The sequence below is a fragment of the Ailuropoda melanoleuca genome, chromosome 14 (genome assembly GCF_002007445.2).
Source record: "Ailuropoda melanoleuca isolate Jingjing chromosome 14, ASM200744v2, whole genome shotgun sequence".
NCBI classification, from domain to species: domain Eukaryota; kingdom Metazoa; phylum Chordata; class Mammalia; order Carnivora; family Ursidae; genus Ailuropoda; species Ailuropoda melanoleuca.
The window spans coordinates 57,381,624-57,404,279 of NC_048231.1; the positions used below are offsets into that span (position 1 = coordinate 57,381,624).

Sequence of the window (22,656 nt, forward strand, 5' to 3'; positions counted from 1 at the left end):
GGGCATCATTATGTACAGTAGGAAATGGTCAGTATTAATATCTTCAGGCCTGTCGTGGATAAAAATACTATCCTTTTAATTCCATTTTACAAAAATAGGAGTAATATTCAAAACAATGATTGTCTATTTTTCTATTTATTTTATATAAAAACATAAACAGCTCAGGCGAATTTTCAATCCTTGTGCACACTCTGTATGAACTGCTGTCTATTATACCTATATATATTCTTAATATATATGTTATATATATATCAATAATTGGTCCACAAAGTATATCTGTGCATTCTCTAGTGCTTTGTAAAAAGAAAAAACAATATTATTATCAAAATATTCATTTAATGGCTTTACTTCATACATAAATACATGTTTGGATAGAACACATGAGCGATGACTTCAGTCAGTTGGGAAAGTGACTTTTCATTGTGTCAGGATTGTATACACAAGGTAGCTGGTAACTCATCGCTACAAATACGCTATTCGGCGTCCTTTGTTTTTAACCCTTTGTTTATACCTTTTCCCTAGGACGGCCGCCAAGTATTTCTTGACAGCCATTTGTTTCCGGTAGCGACTGTAGCTGTCGGTGAAGATTCCGTCTGAGTGGCGCTTGGAGAGAGGCTCCGAGTCGTCCTCCGCGCCGCCGCCTAGGTTCCCACTGCAAGGAAAGGGGTCGGGAAGAGGGTGGCGGGGCGGGAGACATAGATTCAATAGCTGTGGGGAGCAGGTGCGCCCCACCCCACGCGGGAGCCTTCAGGGAACGCACGGTTCTCATTGCCCACCGCGCCGCCTTCCTCTGCCAGTAAGCAGCTGTAGGGAGGTCTGTGATGGAAACCCCTTATTCCGCCCTCCCCACCGAGGCTTTCCTGGCACTAAATCCTTACAGAAGGGAACCGGTATGAGGTCCGGGCCAAGTGCACGCGCGATTCACGCCTAACCTGTCTCCAAATGCTGCCCTTTGAGATTTGACCTTCCGCGCTTTTGCGCTAAATTGTCCTAACTGTTCCTCTCACCCCTCCCACCCACCCCTCCACGTACGGAGAAAATGACCCAAAAGCCCCAAGGGCTACGTTGGCTGCTGCCTGGGAGTTTACATCGATCCTGCAATTCCTAGTCAGACATGAGCACTCCTCCCCTTCCACACGCTAAGTTGAAAAACGTGATGATAATAATATAAGTCGACAGGCTGTAGGCAATATTTTTCATCTCATGAATTATTCATTGCGAAAAATGTAATCTGTTTCCCCATGGGCTTTATTAAAATGTTGCCTTCTGCTGAGAGATGCTCCACGCAAGCCCTGTGTTCTGGGTTTGTCTGGCACGCGCAAGAACTGTTTCTCTAACTGCCCAAATTTGAAGATTTGTTGGCTTCGATTTGAATTTACAGTAAAAGAAATGGTTAAAAAAAAAAAAAGAAAAGTCATGGTTAGAGGAAATTATAGCAAATCGTTCCGCGAAGCTCGAAGGTTTTCAGTGACTCGGGGCGGGGTGGGGGGCGGTGAGAGGGGAGGGATGGAGGCTATTTGGTTTTTTTTTTATTATTCAAAACGGATCAAACTCCCCGGTTTCTTTGCCCCCTCCTTGCCTCTTGCCGCTCAGAACTGTCTCGCCAAACTTAAGGTGCCACATCAAAATCTTCGCGTGTGATCGCCGGCTGGCCCCGAAGACCCTGCGGCGCAGACGCACCCTCGAGCCCACGCGCACGCACGGACGCAGAAGCGGCACCGCCCACCCCGCGCGCGCTCACACGGACACCCACCCCGGAGCGCGCGCGCCGTCCTGAGCCGCTTAACTCTTTCGCAAACTCTTACCCCAGGCCCTTGGCCACGAGTGTCTGCAGGTATTTCCTGGCGGACAGCTGGTCCAGTACTTTGCGGTAGGCCTTGTTAAGGATCCCTTGGGCGACATCTCTAACGGGGAGGCAAAGTGAGCGCCCAGGGTCACTGACTCTGTCCCCAAGAGGCCGCCCCAGGCCCCCAGCTGAGCACGCGCGCGCCTCCGCGCTCCGGGAGGCTGACGGGAACCCCTCCTCCCCCCAGGCACAGAACTCGCAAATTGCTCTTTTGGGATGTTCCCGCGACTGACTGCCAGGAACCGGAGTTCCTGCTGCCCTCCAGGGATGGCAGGCATGGAGTCTGGCTGGGGCGCGCACTCCCGGCCACTCCTTGGGCCACAGACCTTTTGGTCCCACGCGACCCTTGTGGCCACACAGACCGGCCCGCTACTAACTTTCTGTCGCTCTCACGGGTACCAGCCAGAAAGAAGAGCGGCTTGAGGGCTTTTATAAAAAACAACATATTCGGTGGGCCACCACCCTGCCCCTCCCGCCACCTCAGTCCCGGGCCGTAGCGGAGGCGGCGTGGGTGGTACCTCTTCTCTGACGGGTAGTAGAGCGCGTAGGCGTCGCGCAGCGCGGAGGTGGGGCTCCCCACGCCGGGAGGGTCAGAGTCGTAGAAGTCCTGCAGCGGGTTTCCGTCCTCGTCGTACGCCTCGTCCTCCGGCCTGCCAGAGTAGCCGGGGGGGGGGGGGGGGGGGGGGGGGGGGGGGGGCAGAAGGAAGGGTCAGTACAAGTCCCTCCCCGGCTCTGCAAGGACCCAGAGAAAAGGGCCCGCAGTGATTTTCCTTCTTTCTAAAGGTCCCTCCACGGAGAATTGCCACTTCTTCTGGGACGGGGGAGGGGGGTAGAGGTACGGCGAAAGAAAGTACACCCAAGAGAAATTCCCCATCCCTCCAAGTTGCTCTCCGATCCGTCCTCTCGAGGATAAAGGGTCGTCCTGCAGGGCCCTGGGAAGCCGAGACGTCTTTGCCGACCCCTTACGCCTGAACACCGGAAAGGATCTACACACGGGCCTGGCACCTGAGCCACCCCAAATAAGCAGCCACGGACGGGGAAGAGAAAGATTCTCAGAGACAAGACGCTGGCCAACGCGTAGACCCGATAGGGGAGGCCCAGAGCGAACCGGAGGGAGCGTGGATGGGTGGGGTGTGCTGCGGCCAACTCGGCCAGCCACCCCCACCCAGCCTCTGAGCCCAGGGGAGCCCTTCCCGCACAGATGTAGGTCACGGAGAACCTCCGACTTCTATTTTGGGCGGGAGTGGATCTGACAGGAACATGAATAATAGATGCCCCTAAACTTAGCCTGTTTGGCCCTGGCTCATTCTGTGGCATGTCCGCGCACTATGGTGCTCCTCGCCCGAGGAAAGTGCCAGGCACTCGGAACTTTGAAAATTGCTGGGAGTGAAAAAAGGCTTTTAAGTCCGCTAAATAAATAGTTCGCGCTAATCTGTTAGGGATGTTGGGGCGGCGGAAAGGGAAGGGGTCAACAGAGGACCGAGAGCCTACAGGAGCGCCGCGGTCTCGAAGTCGCCCTTTCCTAGCGCCTCTATCCTTGATATAGGACGGGGAGAGGTGGGCTAAAACTCAAGAGCCTCTCGCTTTGGGCCGTGGAAGAGACTCGGAACGCGGCCAGGGCAAGTAGCGCTCTCCAGTAGGGTTTAGAGTCGTACTTCGTTATTCTGCTCGCCTTTCCTCCATCCGTGGAGAGGTAAGGACAAGGCAAGCACATCCCTCCGTCCGCCCCACACCCAGCCCTTCCTCGGCGACGCGCCTCCTCTACAGCCCAGCTTCCCAGAGTCCCCGGGTCTTTCTGGCCACTTCCATCCCTGCCCCGTGCCCAGATGCTGGAATCCTAATACTGAAGTCAGAACCCATCTCTCCGCCCAGATCAGTGGTCAGCGGCCCCTAAAGGCGACCTTTCTTGGGCGCGGCTCCGAGAAGCAGCTTCGCCGGCAGAAGGCGCGCTCCTAGCTGCAGGGAGCCGGGAGCACCACGGAGCGCGAAAGCTGCGCTGCAAAGGGAGCTTCCACTCTCTGGCGGACCGCCCCGGGACTTTGGGACTGCGTAAGGAACCTGGCAGTGCCAACCGATTAGAAACCAGGGATTAAGAAAAAAGCCAGGGTTACTCCAGCCTCGGGCGGGCAGGGTTGTCCTGGTCCTGCCTGCCTGCCTGCATTCTCCTCCTCCTTCCTTACATCCGTTTCATACGTTTCTCCCCCTTCCTTTCAGACTCATTCTTGTTTTTCTTTCTCTCAAATCGCTTCTCCTCAACCATACCCGGCCAACACTCCACCTCCCCAAGACAGTCTAGACTCAAATTGCAGTTGGAAAACGTATCACTTGAAAGAAAGCTCTTCCAGGGGGGAAGAATTCGAATTGAAGTGAAAGGGAGATCAGAGGAGAGAGAGAGGGAGACCCCGCCCCGATAGTCCAGAACAAGCTATAACAAAGCAAAGTCCACGGGAGCTTCACGCTCAATCCTCCAACCTGGGTGCGGGCACCAGAGAAGTTCTCCTAACTCAAGCTAAGAATGGGGAAAAGAAGTCAAGCTCCGGGTCCGGCCCTGCCCCCTACCGCGGGCGGGGCTGGGGGAGGGGAGGTTTCTCTAGCCCGCTGATGCTCCGTTGCTCTACCCCGGCCCCTAGGCTGCAGCGGGCTGGGGGAGGGGCGCTGAGACGCAGTGGAGCCTGCCCGGACCTTGCGCTGAGCCGGGGCCAGGGCCAGGGACCCGAGACTCGACCCAGGCTGATAGCGGCGTCCTGGCAGCCGGTGGGGAGATGGTCATAGCCGGGACCGCGGAACTGCAGGAGGACGACCCCGAGGAAGTGTTAGGGGAAGCCAATCCTCAGCTCAGCCCGGGCGGCCAGCACCTACCTGATTCCAGGGAACCGGAGTCCTGCGGCGGCAGGTGAGCAGTAGACGCTGCTGTGCATTATTATCCCGTAGACCAGGAGGGCCAGCCTCGCTCCACTACACATGGTCATTCTGCGCAGAAGGGAAAAGAGGGCACACAGCTGTCAGAACGCCCCTGGCCTTTCACCCGCCAACCCCAAGAAACTCCCCGAGCTGGGGGAGGGACAGAGCAAAGCTCCGGCTCCCATTGTTGAATACCGCTTAATAACAGCCCGTGCGCGCCCTGCCACTTCCCTCTCGCTATAGTTAGAAAAATATATATATGTATATACCAGTACCCGATAACTCGCCAAACCTGGTGCGAAGGAAAGCTAACTCGTACCCTGATGCTGGTGAAAGAATCAGCAGTCAAATGAGTCGTTTGATTTGGTAAGATATTTTTTCCCCTTATCATTCAACTCTTACCGCTGCTAGGAGAGGGTTTGTTGCCAAGTAGGACGGCGGGCAAAGGGCTCCTCCAAGTTTCTGCGCTGGAGTCACAACCCAAGAGGCATCACCGTCTGGCGCTAGTGTCTGAGAAGCCGCAGGAATGAGCAGGAGCAGCAGGAGGAGCTGGAGGACTTGTTTGCTGAGGCCAGTATTGTGTTCAAAAGTTTGCAGACGCACAGAACTAGGAGGAAGCGTGACACCGAGAGAAGGGGGCGAGGAGAGAGATGGAGAAGGAAGAAAGAGGAGGCGAGGAGCTAAAGTGGGGGTGGGAGACAAAGTGGCCTAAGTCCACCAGGAGAAAGAAGTAAGTGATTAAGGAAAAGAGGGAAAGTCAAAGAAGTAGAGGAAGGAAGAGGGAGGGCCGCGGCTCGGCCGGTGTCTGTTGGAACTGCCCGGTCAGGCAGTTGTGCAAGTCGACAGCGTCTTCTTTGCTCTGAGGTCCCTCTGGCTGCGGCTGAAGCTGCGGCTTCTGCTGATGCTGCTGCCGGTGGTTACAGAGGTGACCGGCCCTCTGCTCCTATTTATATGTACCGTTAGCAGAAATCTATCTGAACGTGGTTTTAGAAGAGCCTTCCTTGTCAACATCTGTCTGCCTATGGCCTTTAAGTACAGAATATTTTGTTCCACTGTTGCGCTCCGATTTTTATTCATGGAATGACTTCCTTTTTTTTTTTCAGTCACGTAATGATCCGGTATCAGAAAAAGACGTCAGCATCCTAGTCCCTCAAGGAACATATTAACTATTCTGTGCTGTCCTCTTGGATGATAAGATCCGGAGTCATCGACTTCTCATAAACACCTTTCACTCATACAATCCAATTTTTAAGAAGTGCAATTATTTTGATGGTTTTCAGTTTTACCCATTTCTCAAGGAGGGGTAAAGAATTCATAGAATTTCGAGGATGGTAAAAGTCATGTTTTTAATTATGTCCCTACAATTTCTCTTTACTTTTCATCAAGCCCCAGCAATCAGAGCTCTGGTCTCTGGAATTAAGCACCATCAAGCTCCCCTATTAATAAATTTAATTTAGATCTCCTAATTTCTTGCGTATGTTCTTTTAGATAGACAATTAAATGTGGAAGTCGTTTTGTTTTTAAAGGGAAGTCTTGGAGGATTTTCAGTAAATTGCTAATGAGTCTGGCTGTCGTTGACAGTCTGGCTATGAGTAGATTGATTAGAGTTAAAGCTGCGTCCGGTTTGCGGCCTGTGGAGCTGTCCAAGATCTGAGTGCTGAACTCTGGTCGCAGATGCTACCAACATTGAAAATTGCCATTGGTTTAATTTTTCACCAGAGCCTCTAAATCTGAAGATTTGGCACTGATACTATTAATGTGGAAATTCATTGTCCAAGTCTCCCTGCTGTTCTGATACATTCCCCCTTTGCAGTGTCCATGAATGCCCTTAATGCTGAGAACAGTCAGACCCTGCCTACTTTTGAGTAAAGAGCATTCTGTTTCCTGTTAGTCCTGGGTTTTAGATCTCTAGATGGCCTATTTGAACACCTTCACACTTTCTGTGGCTCTTACTGATCTCAACGATTGAAATTGTTAAATTGTATTTTCCACAAAAATTGAAATTTTAAGAATTTAGGAGTGAGAAATATATTTTTCCTCTTTATTTACAACTTGAGTTCTGTTTGGGGAAATACAGACAGACTGGGAAAGCACGAGGATTCCCAGTACAAGTCCACTTGCTGAGGGTTTCTAACGGGAATCCCTCCATTGGGAACCGTTAAAAATTTTTTTTTAGCTGAAAATGACGTGGGAAGAGGAAAGCAATAAGAGAAGACTACGGCCACCCGGAGGCTTTCAAGCCCCTGGGCAATTTAAGAAGATTCCTAAATTTCTACTCCAGTAAGAGAAAATCAAGTCTATTTCTTTTTATTGCTCAAAGGAAATAGAATCATCAATAACCATTAGTGTGCATTTTAATTATTTGGATCTTAAACAAAACTTAGAGGAAATGGCAATTTAGTGGGAATATTTCCTATTATAATTTGGAGCTAACATTTAAATAAGCTATATTAGTTCTGCATGCTTTTTCTATGACAAAATTGTAATGTTTCTCATTCGGAATGCCTTTCCTACTTTCTTATTAAGATTTAATATTTCCTTCAAGAAGACAAAGTTTTGCTCATTCCTAGCCATGAATGACCAGAAGCTACTCGCTTCTTCTTGGTTTATTCCTGGGGATGCTCCAGATTGCCTGCCTGCAATAGCGCTATAAACCACATCTATGTGGGGATATATCTCTTTGTCTCCAGTGCATATGTTCGCCTATTTATGTTGGATTGTTTACATGCATGTGTTTCGTGTTCATCTCTGCCTCCGGAGTAAATTCGCACACGGAGAGCCCGCGGTGAACAGAACAACCGGATAATCAAGCAGAGACGTCTTTCTTACTAAAGCGCCCAAAGCTATTACCCACTGTGACTTTCCTGTCTTCCGCCTTGCTTCGCGTCAAAGGTGAACCCGATTAAAATCCTTACTCTTCCCTCCCACGCGAATTCTGAAATGAGTTCAATCTGTAGAAATATTTGAAAATTTCCAAGACTCCCTGTACCAAGTCACTATTCAACTTTAGTAAAGGGAGCCACCATGTGGGGAGAATGTTGACTTCATGGCCTATCAGAGGGAAAACCACAAACACCATTAACTTCGGGGGCGGGTGACGGAACTACTGGCTCCATGACCCGCAAGACTCTTAACTGTGCCCTGGTTACAAGGGCTGTGCCACTACCACTCTGCTCAGCTTAGGCTCTCAAGACCTAACTCAGCGTGGACTCGGGGCCCAGCACTCCAAAACTGACTGCCTTGAGGCCTGAACCCATTCACGAAAGTGAAAGACGAAGCAAAGAAATCCTTTTGAGATTCTCAGTCACTGACCTCCAGAAAATCAAGCTTGCAAGACCCAGCCGTTGCTCGGCACAATCTAAAGACCCGCCCAGCCCTAACCCGCATCTGCCTGGTGGAATGGAGCCCCGGACAGGACGATCCCACAGATCTTTCGAGCCACTGGCTGTCTCTGATTAGGCGAATTTGGCGTCCTTTGAGAAAGGAAGCTTTCCTATTCTCAAAAGTTCTGGCTCTGGGTCCTTGAGCCCGGGGGGATACCGAAAAGGCTACGGGAGGGGAGGAACTGGAAGCTGAGGACGGGGCTCCAAAACTGGGAGAGTCTGTGGTTGCATCCCCACCTCACCAAATCCTCGAGCGAGAGCATAGGCTCCTCCTCCTTTCTATTGGATTGGAGGCAAATACGCGGCATCCGATGGCTCAAAGACCAAAAACTACCCGCAAGTCCTCCCTGAGAGTATTTGCTGTTAACGTCGAGGAACATTCTAACTCAGAGTGTTAAAGCTGCTTTCGGGGTGGAGAGGGGCCTCTGTGTCTGGGGAGCGGCGAAGAAGAGGGGTGCATCAGCTAGAAATGCGGAGCTGGAAAGGCTCGGAGCCACCCCGACAAACACTGACGAGGTGTCCCGGCCGAGGCCACTTAGGAACGAACCCGCGGCTGGTACCGACTAGTTCATGGCAAATGCAGGCATCGATCTGGCTTAAAGCGAGGCCTGGGGCCTGCGCGGAGTGTCGGAAGGACCCTCAACTAAAGCACCCTTTCTTCGAGAAGGGGAAAGAGGAGGGAGAGTGAGAGGAGAGCCGGGGCAGGGCAGGGCACGACAAAGGGGAAAACCTTCCAATTTTATCCTGCTTTCACCCTGTTTCTCTCCCAAAAATATTTTTACATCGTAAGGCGACTGAGGTTAAGAGCAAGAGAGAAACTTTCAGATATCCTGTATATAACTGAAAATGACAGGGGAGAAGAGGAAGGGAATAAAGAAAGGACCCAAAAGTTAGAACTTCCAATTAACAGGTAACACAAAGGAATTTCTAGTACCCTTTCAGACAACCCCGCCCTGCCCCCACAACGTTCACCAGAGGTAGTAGAGTTCCCAGGCAGCAAAGTTTCTTTCCAGGCTGTGGAAGCAAAGACTGGCACAGACTAGACTAGATCGAAATCACATCTAGTTAGAAAACCTAGTGCAACCGCGGGAATCTTCCCAGTGGTAGAGGTTTCTCCTACGTCCTCTGAGAACAGGAGGGACAGAAGGCATCACTCTGGGGCTATGCCTCCACCTACCCAGCACAGGCTATTTGAAAATATTTGCTGAAAAGAATCAAAGGTCCCGAATTTCAATCTCCTAATGTATTAACTGCTTTTGTCCTGTTTGTCCTTAAGATATGAAAACAAAACTTTTGGTCTGAAATGGTGAATCCTAGCTACAAGTCAAACTAAGAGTTGCCCGAATTGTTTTTTCTGGTCAATAGAAATATCTGTCTTTGCTGAAGTAAATACCTGGCATAGACAAGACTCAGTTCCCTTGGGTAAGGATATTTCCACCACTTTCCTTCTGGCATAGCTACACATCCTATATGTAATTTCCGTGTATTCACTTTTCCTTTTATGGCTATGTTGCCCTCCCCCATTGCCCTGTACCTCTACCATCCCCATCCCCTACCCTCACTGATTTTTTTTAACCGTATGAAAGGACAAGTTTGCACACAGCATCTTCATAAATTCCTAGTATAAATAATAGTAAATCAGATTGGAAAAGTCTTATATTCTCATTCTACTCATTTCTAGACACTACTTAGCATAAGAACCAGCCTATAGTAAGCTTTTTCTGTGAACAAGCTTGATGCAAAACATCATTCCCTCATATCAGTGACAAAAGTAAATTACAAACTGTATTCAATTTCACTCTAAACTTTTCTGCCTCTTCCAGAAAATGTGACTCACTTCATGCCGATTACACCTGTAGGGAAACCCAAACTTTCTGCAGCAGAACATCATGACCATCACTTACTGGACTGCCTGCATCATGCCCCTCTGAACACACTATGAAGTAAGAAGCTGATGAGCTTACCAATAATGTGTCACGACTTCTCTGACCTTCAAAATTTAGTGCTTCACACACTCTGAAAACAACCAGGAAGCCTTTCCAAGCCACATGAGCAAAAGCATCTCTCTCTAATTCAAGAACAGAATTGCATGTTCACAGGGCCAAGAAATTTTGTTGATTGTTTTAAGACAAAGCAGACACTCAAGAAGCAAAAACTGGGATCTAATCTTTGCTTCAGGTTTGGATGATTTCAACTATCTCACATATATGGCTCTTCTAAGACCTTATTCTCTGAAAGTTTGTTTACTGGGTACCAAAAATATATACCCCAGACTTCACTGTGCAGCATTTGCCATATTTTCCTGAGACTTCCAGAACATGTCTTCTCAAAAAACAAAAACAAGGAAATCTTCTCTCTACTTCAGTCTAAATCCTCTGATCATATAAGGCTTAATTGCAGGAAGAAAAGCTTGGAGAGGATCCAGGAAACCTAATATCTTAAATGAGTTTTTGTGACACCTTCTGAAAATGTTGGAAGGAAGATCTGTATGCAAAATAAAACAAGGTTTTTATGTGTAAATCAAAAAAGGATAATGTTCTATGAGTTCCTAGCATCAAACCTCTGTCCTCTTGGTTTAGACTCAGCCTTATCTATATGCAAATATAGATTTCTTTGTAATAATTTTGGAGATTTGCTTTTCATTATCCTTATTACTAGCACTTTGTGGTAATGATCATAATTCTGCAAAGTAACTAATCTTTCTCTCCACACAAATATACACAGGCATGATTTTGTTTTAAGTTATCATCTGCTTGGAATATGATTATATTTGCCATGAGTTTACTATTTTAAAGCTTCAATTATTACTGCTTCATGTACTTTTAAATTCTTCCTTCCAATGGGGCTGCATGATTTTGCAACTCATCAGTTAATAACAGCAATAATAACTATCTAGTGAACACATACTGTGCTAAATACTTGACTAGAGTTATTTCCTTTACCTTCAAACAATCTTTTTTCTGGATGCTATTATTATTCCACTTTACAGATGAGAAGCCGTGGGTCAAGTGGTTAGGTAACATACCCAAAATCACACAACTTGAATCTCTGTAATGCAGCGATTCAAATTCAATTCTCAATGACTCCAGACAGTCTTAATGACCTTAGATATTATGCTGGTTTACACATTTATTTTCTCTAGAGTTGTTATAATACAAACTACTCATTTAATATGACCTTTAATCTCTGACTTGACTCAACTAAGAAGAAAATGGATTTCTTATTAATTTTCAAATTAAAAACTATGTCTCATATAATAGGAATCAAATGCTTTTAACACAATACAAACTGGTGAAGTTAGACTACCAACTTTGCTTTACAAAATAGATATGCTGGGGCGCCTGGGTGGCACAGCGGTTAAGCTTCTGCCTTCGGCTCAGGGCGTGATCCCGGTGTTATGGGATCGAGCCCCACATCAGGCTCCTCTGCTATGAGCCTGCCTCTTCCTCTCCCACTCCCCCTGCTTGTGTTCCCTCTCTCGCTGGCTGTCTCTATTTCTGTCGAATAAATAAATAAAATCTTTAAAAAAAAAAATAGATATGCTTCTAAAAATATGTGCATTAATAGTGCATGTATCCTTATTTATACATATCAAATTGTTGGAAAGGTAAAAAATATTGCCATCCTAAATCATTATTTAAAAATGATTTCATACCTAAGAATGTTGCAAAAGTTTCAGTGATGTGTTTAAGTTAAAAAAAAAAAAGTATTACTTATAAGATCACCATTTTGTAGCTGTAACATCATCATCATATCTTATTAAATCATCATGTAATTCAATACCACAGAAACTTTAGGATTGCCAGTGAGTCAAGTGTTTTGTGAGTCAAATGAGATGATATATATAAAAATGTTTTACAAACAATAGATCCTCCTCTGATAGCAGTGATAAGCTCTGTGTTGGCAAACAATGTCCCGTTTAATCCTTTTATTGCCCTGGGAAGTAGACAAGGTACTATTATGGATAAACTAAGACCCTTAAAAGTGAATTAACTTGCCAAGGCACACAGCGAACAATGGACAGAGTCAGCTTTCCAGCCCAGGGCTAGCTGTTTCCAACATTACTGTGCTTTCTACTACCATTTGCCCTCCCTGTTATTACTGTATAATTACTGTTATTATTAAAGGGAAAAGAAGCATCAGCTTTCATAAAAGCATATGATTATTCAACAATATATGAGTTTTAAGGCAGTAGTTTGAACAATTTCTCTTGAATTTTCTTGAAATTTTCGAATAAAGGAAGAGGTTATTTGTATCATTTTTAAGAACATTTTATTTTTTTTAAAGATTTTATTTATTTATTTGACAGAGATAGAGACAGCCAGCGAGAGAGGGAACACAAGCAGGGGGAGTGGGAGAGGAAGAATCAGGCTCATAGCGGAGGAGCCTGATGTGGGGCTTGATCCCGTAACGCCGAGATCACGCCCTGAGCCGAAGGCAGACGCTTAACCGCTGTGCCACCCAGGCCCCCCTTAAGAACATTTTAAAGAAATAAGTAATGAATAAGGTTGTGCCACAGGTATTAAAAATGTGATAAAGTTGCAGCAATTAAAACAGTGTGGTGCTGGTGAAATACTAGGTCAAAGGAATGAATATCAAGTATATAAATATAAAGAAATAAAGACTATTATGTAATTCCCAGTAGAAAGAATACTAGGACAACTGACTATCCACTTGCAAGAAAAAGAACAATTAGATTCCTATTTCTTATCCTACAACAATATCAAACATATTGATATGGACTTAATTTTTAAATATAAATCACAAAAATACTAGAAAAATATATAAATATTTTAGAATTGGAAAGGAAAGACTGATAATTTGAAAGAAACCAAAAAGGAAGAGATTGAGAAATTGACTAAAATATTGTTTAAATTTCTCTGTATTAAAAGAAAAATTACACAAAAAATCAAATGGCACATGAAAATGGGGAAAATATTGCCATGGTTTATGAAAAATAAGGAATTCAATTTTTCAAAAATATAAAGAACTTACATCACCCAGTGCTCATCCTGACAAGTGTACTCCTTAATCCCTATTTAATCCATCCCTCACCCCCCACCCCCACCTTCTGGTAACCATCAGTTTGTTCTCCGTAGTTAAAGAGTCTGTTTCTTGGTTTGCCTCCCTCTTTTTTTCCCTTTGTTTTGTTTCTTAAATTCCACATATGAGTGAAGTCATATGGTATCTGTTTTTCTCTGATCTATTTCGCTTAGCACAATACTCTCTAGCTCCATCCCCATCATTGCAAATGATAGGATTTAATTCCTTTTTATGGCTGAATAACATTCCGTTGTATATATATATACCACTTCTTTATGCATTCAGCTGTTGATAGACACTTGGGCTGCTTCTATAGCTTGGCTATTGTAAATAATGTTGCTATAAACATAGGGGTGCATGTATCCCTTTGAATTCGTGTTTTTGTATTCTTTGGGTAAATACCCAGTAGTGCAATTGCTGGATCATGGGGGTAGTTCTATTTTTAACTTTTTAAGGAACCTCCATATTGTTTTCCACAGTGGCTGCTCCAATTTGCATTCCTACCGACAGTGCACAAGGACTGTTCCTTTTTCTCCGCATCCTTGCCAACACCTGTTTTTCCTTTGGTTGTTGATTTTAGCCATTCTCACAGATCTGGGGGGATATCTCACTGTGGTTTGGATTTGCATTTCCCTGATGGTAATGATGATGAGCATCTTTTCATGTGTCTGTTGGCCATCTGGATGTCTTCTTTGGAGAAATGTCTGTTCATGTCTTCTGCCCATTTTTTAATTGGATTATTTGGTTTTGGGGTGTTGAGTTTATACCCCTGAAACTAATATAACACTGTAAAAAAAACAATAAAGTTACACTTACATCAAATATATATATATATATATATATATATGTATATATATGAAAAAAAGTGAGTCATTAAGTACAGCATATGTCTTTTGAAGATAGGAGTATCAAAGAATTTGTGGGCACATTTTAAACCACCAAAACAATGTCATAATTTTTACTTTAGTCATATATCTTTTGAAAAGAAATTAAGAGAAGGAAAGGAAATATGTATAGTCATTTATTTTTATACATGATTATTATTTCTGGTTTCTTTATCCCCTCTAATAATTCATGGATGAGCAAACTAGAGTCCCTGTGCCAAATCAAACCTACTGCCTGTTTTTGTATGGCCTGTGCACTAAGAATAGTTTTTATATTTTTAAATGATTGAGGGGAAAAAATTAATGGAAGAATATTTTTGTGACATGTGAAAATTATATGAAAATAGATTTCACTATCCATAATAAAGTTTTATTTGAACATAAAAAAATATATCTATATAAAGAACTTACAAATCCATAAAGAAAAGACAATCACACCTACATGCAAAGTTGGTAAAGGATATAAAGAGACAATTTTGCAATTGACAAGGCAAGAAACAAATGTTGGAGAGGATGTGGAGAAAGGAGAATCCTCTTAAACTGTTGGTGGGAATGCAATTTGGTACAGCCACTTTGGAAAACAGTGTGGAGGTTCCTCAAAAAGTTAAAAATAGAGCTACCCTATGACCCAGTAATTGCACTACTGGGTATTTACCCAAAAAATACAGATGTAGTGAAAAGAAGGGCCATATGCACCCCAATGTTCATTGCAGCAATGCCTACAATAGCCAAACCGTGGAAGGAGCCGAGATGCCCTTCAACAGACGAGTGGATAAAGAAGATGTGGTCCATATATACAATGGAATACTACTCACCCATCAGAAAGAATGATAACCCAACATTTGCATCAACATGGATGGGACTGGAGGAGATTATGCTAAGTGAAATAAGTCAAGCAAAGAAAGACAATTATCATATGGTTTCACTCATTTGTGGAACATAAAGAATAGTAGGGAGATCGTTAGGAGAAGGAAGGGAAAAATCAAGGTGGGAAACAGAGGAGGAAATGAACCGCGAGAAACTATGGACTCCAGGAAACAAACTGAGGGTTTGGGGGCAGGGGGGATAGGCTGGCCCGGTGAGCAGTATTAAGGAGGGCACATTGCATGGAGCCCTGGGTGTTATACACAAACAATGAATCATGGAACACTACATCAAAAACTAATGATGTACTGTATGGTGACTAACATGTCGTAATAAAAAAAAAATTTTCCTTACTACCTACAGCCCACTGACAGCCCATGTGCTATCTACAGCCCATTACTACCACTCAGCCCACAGCAGAGCGACATTCCTCTAGGGACTCAGTTGCCTCGATATTAATACTTTGCTAAGGGCAAAAGACAATCCTATCCAGACACCCATTCCCCCAGGATCCTGTAAGGCTACTTTAACATATAAAAATTCCTTTGGAAACTTCCTTTATCTCTAAACCCCCCAAGCATATGGCCCAACGATATACATCTGAAGGGTCTCATGACTAAGGTTTTCTTAGATGGTAATAAATGACATTTTCCCAACAATAGCAACCCCCCTCAAGGGTGTGGAAATCTGCCTTCAAATTCCTTAGAGACTGATGCTATCCCTAACCCCCTCCCAACTTGAAAGTATATAATGGGCTACCCCTCAAAAAAAAAGGCAATTTTGCAAAGTTAGAAATATAAATGGCCAACAAATTTGCACAAAATTTTTCTTTTGCAAATGGATAGTTATCCCAGTATCTTATACTTCCCATTGAAAATTACATGATAGTGTTTATTTCCTTACATTTATGTACTTTATGTTTATTCCTTCAACCTATTCTACATGGCACAAATGGTCCTACAAATACAAATTAAAATGTCATTTTTAATTTACCAAATTGGAATGATTTTTTTATATTCTACTATGCTGTATTATCAAATGTCCCAGGAAATATGTGCTCTCAAGCACTGCTGGCAGGAGTATAAATTGATCCAACTTTTCCAGAGAGTAGTTTGTCAATTATGCATAAATTTGACCCACTGATTTTACTTCTATGAATTTATTCTGAGAAAATAAGCATGGATCTATCCAAAGATTAACTGCAACCCTATTTAAAGCACCATTGACTATGATAAGGAACGTTTTAAAACAACCATAAAATGTCCCATAATAGAGGACTGATTATACGCAACTAATGAATCATCAAACCTTGCATCAGAAACCAGGGATGTACTGTATGGTGACTAACATAATGTAATAAAAACAACATTAAAAAAAATTTCCTTTAGTACATCCCTACAACGGAACATCATTTCTGTTGTAAATGATGAAATGGAATGATGCTGTAGAAAAATCTTTAATGGCATTAAAAGATACTCACAATATCTTGTTAAAAAGAGAGAGAGAGCAGATTATAAATCCACTGTACAATACAATACCAATTTTGCAAAAAACACTTATACTTGTGCATCTGGAATGACATATACCAAAGCATTAACAATGTTCATCACCAGGGTTAGAATTACGAAGGGAATAATGGATTCTTTTTATTTTCTTTTTGTGCTTTCCATTGTTTTCTTAAAAGTTTTTAAAATGAATATATAACATTTATTTTTAAATGTAATGCTTGGCTTTTTTCTTTATTACATTTCCAATACGTGTGTACTTCCTCTTTGTTAAAATTTCTTTTGTCTTATACTGAGCTAAGCATCCATTTGATTCTTCTCATCATGGAGGTCTGATCTTTGACCTCCACTAGAAAGTTAAAGGCAAATCAGGACAGAAGGAAGTATAGCAACACATTAAGAAAGTAAGTGGAGCCAAGGCAAGTGGGAGAAGAAACACAGCAGAGGGGAGAGCCAAGCAATGCAGCCACCCACAGTGGCCATCTCCTGTGTGCCTATCAAATTTTTTCATGTTAAGTCATTACTGATGAGATTAATTGAATGTTTTATTTTTTTTAAAGATTTTATTTATTTATTTGACAGAGAGAGAGACAGCCAATGAGAGAGGGAACACAGGCAGGGGGAGTGGGAGAGGAAGAAGCAGGCTCCCAGTAGAGGAGCCTGATGTGGGGCTCGATCCCAGAATGCCGGGATCATGCTCTGAGCCAAAGGCAGACGCTTAACGACTGAGCCACCCAGGCACCCCTAATTGAATGTTTTAAATCAAATTTGTGCTTATTGAGGGTGAACTGTACCTTGGAAGTATAGTTTATCCTTATTCAGAGGTGGATCATCTAGTGTTACTCAGAATTTGGCTCCTTTATGATCCAAGTCTATCATCATATTTGTGAGACCAAGGAGGCTCAGACATTAATCGTCTTCTGACCTCACCCCTTTTTATAAAATATACCCTTTCCATGCCTGGTTTCAGGACTGGTTATTACCAGGGCTGAACAACATCTAGCAAGCAGGATTAGTCAGGTGCCATGTTTGAGGCAACATTAGTCAGAATTTTCAAGAGGTGGTGTTATGGATTGAATTATGTCCTCAAAAAATACCTGGAGAAATCCTAACCTCCCAGTACCCCAGAATGTAATCTTATTTGAAAATAGGGTGTTTGCAGATGTTGTCAAGTTTAGACGGGGTCATTACAGTGGTCTCTAATTTAACAGAATTGATGTCCTTATAATATGGAGAGATTTGGATACGGACACACATTTGCACAAAAAGAAGATTATGTGAAGAGACATAAGGAGAATGTCATGTGAAGATTGGAATGATACCATCACAAGCCAAGGAATGTCTAGGATTACCAGAAGCTGGAAGAGGCAAGGAAGGCTCCTTCTGCCAAAGGTTTCAGCAGGAAGGTGGCCTTCCAACACCTTCACTTGGACTTCTAACTTCTGGAACTGTAAGACAATAAATTTCTGTTGTTCTGAGCTACCTAGTTTATGGTCTTTTGTGACCGCAGCCCTAGGAAACTAATACAGGAGGTATAATTCCCTTTTCCAAAAAAAATAAATAAATAAAATGCAGTAATTCCCAGAGGACACTGGAAAATATGGAAGAGCCCTTTACTGAACTGCTACAAAGCTAATCACAAAGAATGGAGGATCTGGTCCTGCCAGCGTATGCAGGCAAAACCTCTGCCTCTTTTATGCATATACCCTCACCTTCAACTTCTATTTTGCAATCATTGTCCATCCTTAAATTGGGATGAAATTCTGGTCTCCCTCACAGGATTACTGCGCAGAATTAATATATTAAAGTATATTGGGAAGTACTTTGAGAAGAAAGGGAGTACATAAATACAACAGAACCAGGTAAAATGACAACGATAAGAAACATGCTGAACAGAAGTGGCTACAGGGCCTAAGAGATTAAGGCAATTGTTAACTCCATCTAATGCTTTATAATTGGCTTATGATCCTTCTTAGTGTGTTAAAATAACAAGTTACTGTGCCACCTTAATCCATGGTATGCGGATAGGGTAATCTGTGTAGAGCTGTCTGTGTGGTTTACACACACTAGGGCAACAGGGTGTGATGGTCTCTCCCTAAAGGTCAGCACAACAGACACCTAGGAAGTAAAACCGCACCAAGAAGGTAAGTGTTTTACTAAATAAGTAAAATCTCTTTAGGAAAACTGCGTGACTCAGAGTAATAGGCAGAGGACAAAAGAAGGAGGCCACTGGACCTTTCAAACAGAGCACCAGAGAACCGTGAAACACATAGATTCTCAATTTAGTGAAAGGCACTCCTCTATACTCAGCTTCACTCTGAAGGCAGAACCATTCATATTCCCTCTCCAGATGCCCCTACTATAGGGATAAACACGTATTTTAGAGTGGGAAAGATTTTTACCTGTTCTCTTTTACGGTAGCCTAATATTGAGCAAACTTTTATATTTAGAAACAAGCCCTCCTAAAACGTGATGCAAATATCCCAACTCTTGAGCTAAAGGAACTCAGAATTATATAAAATTCTAAAAATGTAGCACTACACATAGCTGCACATAAAGCAACAGGAGTTTGAGGGCCATAGTTTAGTACCGTATACACAGTCATAGTCAGTAGAATTCTACCATATCTACTGAAGCCAAATGAAAATAAAAACATCACCAATCTGGGCACCTGGATGATTCAGTCCGTTAAGCATCTGACTCTTGATCTCAGCTCAGGTCTTGATCTCAGGGTTGTGACTTCAAGCCCCTTGTTGGGCTCCACACTGGGCATGGAGCCTACTTAATAATTTTTAAAAATCACCAAGTATTTGTCAATTAATGTCATGTATAGAATGGGCTAGAGAACCTAAGACATGTACACTCTCTGCCATCAAGAAGATTACAATCAAAATAATGAATCAAAATGCATTTTTGTAAGTTGTCTATTGAGTTCCTAGCATGGGCAGAATGTGTCCCCCCAAAATTCATATGTTGAAACCCAAATTCCCAGTGTGATGGTATTTGGAGGTGAAACTTTTAGGAGGTAATTAGGTCATGAAAGTGGAGCCTTCATGAATGGAATTAGTGCCCTTCAAAGAAGAGACACAAGGGAGATGATCTCTCACTCTGCCATGTGAGGACACAGCAAGAAGGGAGCCTTCTGCAAACCCGCCAAGAAGAAAACCCTCATCAGACACTGAATCTGCCAGTGCTTTGATCTTGGACTCCCCAGTCTTCAGAATTGTGAGAAATAAACGTCTGCTGTTTAAGCTACACAGTTTACAGTGTTCTGTTATAGAGCAGCCTGAACTAAGACAGCCCCTGAAATCAGATCCTCTCTACTTCTCCACTGCTGCTGTCTGTCAGAAAGTATCTACAGATGCACACAACAGCCACAAATATGATTTGTTTGAAATCTCCAGTAAATATCTCAGTTAAAGAAGATGGGCTTTGCAGGTAAGGCATTGCCACTCACAAGATTAACTGCTGTGTAGGCATGAATGTGAGGCATAGCAACTTTGCAAATTGTTTTTAAAAATTGCTGTGCTTACCTGTTCTAACAAAAAAATTAATTAAAAATTAAAAAGTGGAAAGAAAATGTTGAGAACCATTGGTCTATTGCATTGGTTTTAAATCAGTGACACCTGGCAAAGTGTAGACATGTCTGTAAGGAGAGTTTAAACTCCATTTTATTTTAAGTCATAATATGTGTAACCTCCACTCTAAAGTCATTGGAATAAAGAGTTGTTTTTCGCTGGTGGTCTTGAAGTTCTAGAAAATGGGCATGTCCGAATGGATGTGAAGTAGTTACAGGGGTTTAGTCCACAGCACCCTGAGACTGAAAACTTTAATCCATGGGATTTTTATTCGGGTCATATTCACCACAGCCAACCAAAGGGAGTGTCCCCAGTGGTCTGAACCAAAGCAGTTTTGAAGTGTTAGAATGTTCTTTTAAAATGTTAAAGTTATCTGTTACTGTTCAAGAATGATTTTTGCACTTTCAAGCTTCCATTATTCTAATTAAATAGTATTGTGCGTAAAAAATATCAGTATGTTTATGAAGACTATTTGTCCTACAAAATTTACACTCTTCTAAGACAGATTTTACCTAGACTATTCTTTCTTCCTGCCCCACAACAGAGACAATAAAACAGATACGTCTGTTACAAATGTCATACAATACACACACACACATACATACACACACACTCCTCAGTTACATTGCTCTTATAGCACATAGCAGATTCTGTCCTGTAGATGAACAATTAAATTAGAATGTATAAAAGAGGCAAAAATTAGATGTCATCATCCTTACAACTTGATTCCTTTTAGATTTGCCCCAAGGTCTTGTAGAGCATGAGCACATAAAGAAAATTTTTATGACTGCTACTTCTTTGTTTTCAATGGCTTTTCTGAAAGCCACATCACTCTGACATAAAAACATGCAAGTGGCCAGATGCAGAGAAATCTATATACCTTAAAGGTCACAAAAATTGTGCCTGTTGTCACCCTGTCATGACAGAGATGCAGTGGTTACTTTTAGAGGAAGATGTTGACCAGGTGGGGGCAGGAGGGAGCCTTCTGGAAATGTGCTATCCCTTAATCTGGGTGACGGTTACATGAATCTATACTTCAGTAAAAATTATCAAGCTGTGAACTTAAGATTTGTGCACTTTACAAGTGACATCCCAATAATCTGTTTTGTTTCTGTTAGGTGTATTCATATCCTGTTCAAAATTAGGTAAAGCAATACTATGTTGGGTTATAAAGTAATAATTTATAGATGAATAAATTAACAAGAACTAATAAAATTATTGAATTTTTAAAGTCACAAAATTCCTTGAAGCATGTATATAATTGTTAAATATACACCACACGGCCATGAATATGGATTACCCATAAAACCAAAGCTAATTATTTGTTGGCAGTAGTTGAATCTGAAGGACCAACAGGGTAAAAAAAAATTGTTTCCTAAAACTTAACTCTTTTCAGTTACATAAACACAATGAACACAGGAAGACCAAGGCCACCACTGTTGAACGCCAGAATTTTTTCATCTCTAGAGTCACCGGTAACTGGCCCCAGGAACCTGAGACCCACAGACAGTCATGTTACAGCTGCTGAAAACTGATTGCAGTTTCTCAGTCCTATTCAAGGCCTTGATAGGGGTCCTATTCAACCCCCTTGATGGGGCTCAGTGTAGGTTCCCCCAAGATATACCACTTTGGCATACTATTTTGAATTAAACTTATTTTTTTTAAAAATGGTTGGTGCAAGAAAGACACACTGACCTCTTTTGTCCCCCTGAAAATGGGGGAGGACTCTCCCACATGGGAGGTACCTCCTGGTACAAATCTGGAGAAAGAGAAGCATCCTTATCACCAGAGGTAGGGACTTTAGGGCTGAGAAGGCTATATAAGGCCTTGTCACTTCTTCACTAATTTACTAACCCAAGCTCAAACTTCTTTGTCTTGTCGATGCTTCAAAAATGTATTGTTTCTTTGTCTAAAAGGTGTGAAAACTATTTGCTTTGGTCACTTCTTTTAGTCTTATATTTCTATGAGCTCCTGTTCATATGAAATTAAACTTGTTTTTCAGTTAATCTGTTTTATGGCACCTGAATTATTAGACGAGCCAAAAAACCTACAAAGGAAGAAGAAGAAAGTTTCCTCCTCTACAGCCTGAATGCAGAATTCAGCAGCAGCTTGTTTTATTTTTTTAATTTATTTATTTAAAATCAATTAACATACAGTGTATTATTAACTTCAGAGGTAGACTTCAGTGATTCATTAGTTGCAGGGCTGACACCGAAATTTTCAGGTCATTTATGCAGAGTTGGAGCTGGGAACTTGAGACCCCAAATTCATCTTTTTCTTTCCCCACTTTCTCCAGTGCAATTAGGAGTAACCAGCCAATCTCATTACACTTGTTAGTTTGACAACATTCAAAGGTTTCGAGTATATGGTCACCCAGAGTCTTACTTCTTGTAACTATTTGATTAAAAGTATCTGGTGGTAATAGTTCAAATATCTTTATTGCTGCATCATGCCATGGACTATCAGTAGGCTCTTTGCCACAGGAAATAGTCATTCATGCCTTTAAATCCAATCATATTACAGAACTAATTCCAGAAAACCCAAAACCAACTCAGAAAACTCATCCTTAAGATTCTGTTCCTCTAAAACTACTCTGGGTACCAGATCTGTATCAGTCAAGGAAAACAGAAACAATTATATATATAATATATA

At 42.8% G+C, this 22,656-nt stretch overlaps 1 protein-coding gene across 5 annotated transcripts in view; it reads right to left on the minus strand.

Annotated features, from left to right (window-relative positions):
* Positions 1-330: 330 nt before the first annotated feature.
* ADCYAP1 (adenylate cyclase activating polypeptide 1) overlaps positions 331-22,656 on the minus strand; it is a 66,536-nt gene continuing 44,210 nt past the window's right edge. Inside the window, exons 4-8 of one of the 5 annotated variants that reach the window (XM_034642878.1) lie at positions 5,150-5,354; positions 4,706-4,816; positions 2,365-2,496; positions 1,806-1,904; positions 331-652 (exon numbers count right to left, since the gene is read on the minus strand). In XM_034642878.1, coding sequence (XP_034498769.1) covers positions 463-652; positions 1,806-1,904; positions 2,365-2,496; positions 4,706-4,815 — 531 coding nt within the window. In that variant the 5' untranslated portion in view covers position 4,816; positions 5,150-5,354 and the 3' untranslated portion in view covers positions 331-462. The other 4 variants (XM_034642876.1, XM_034642877.1, XM_034642880.1 and 1 more) reach the window with 4 other exon arrangements.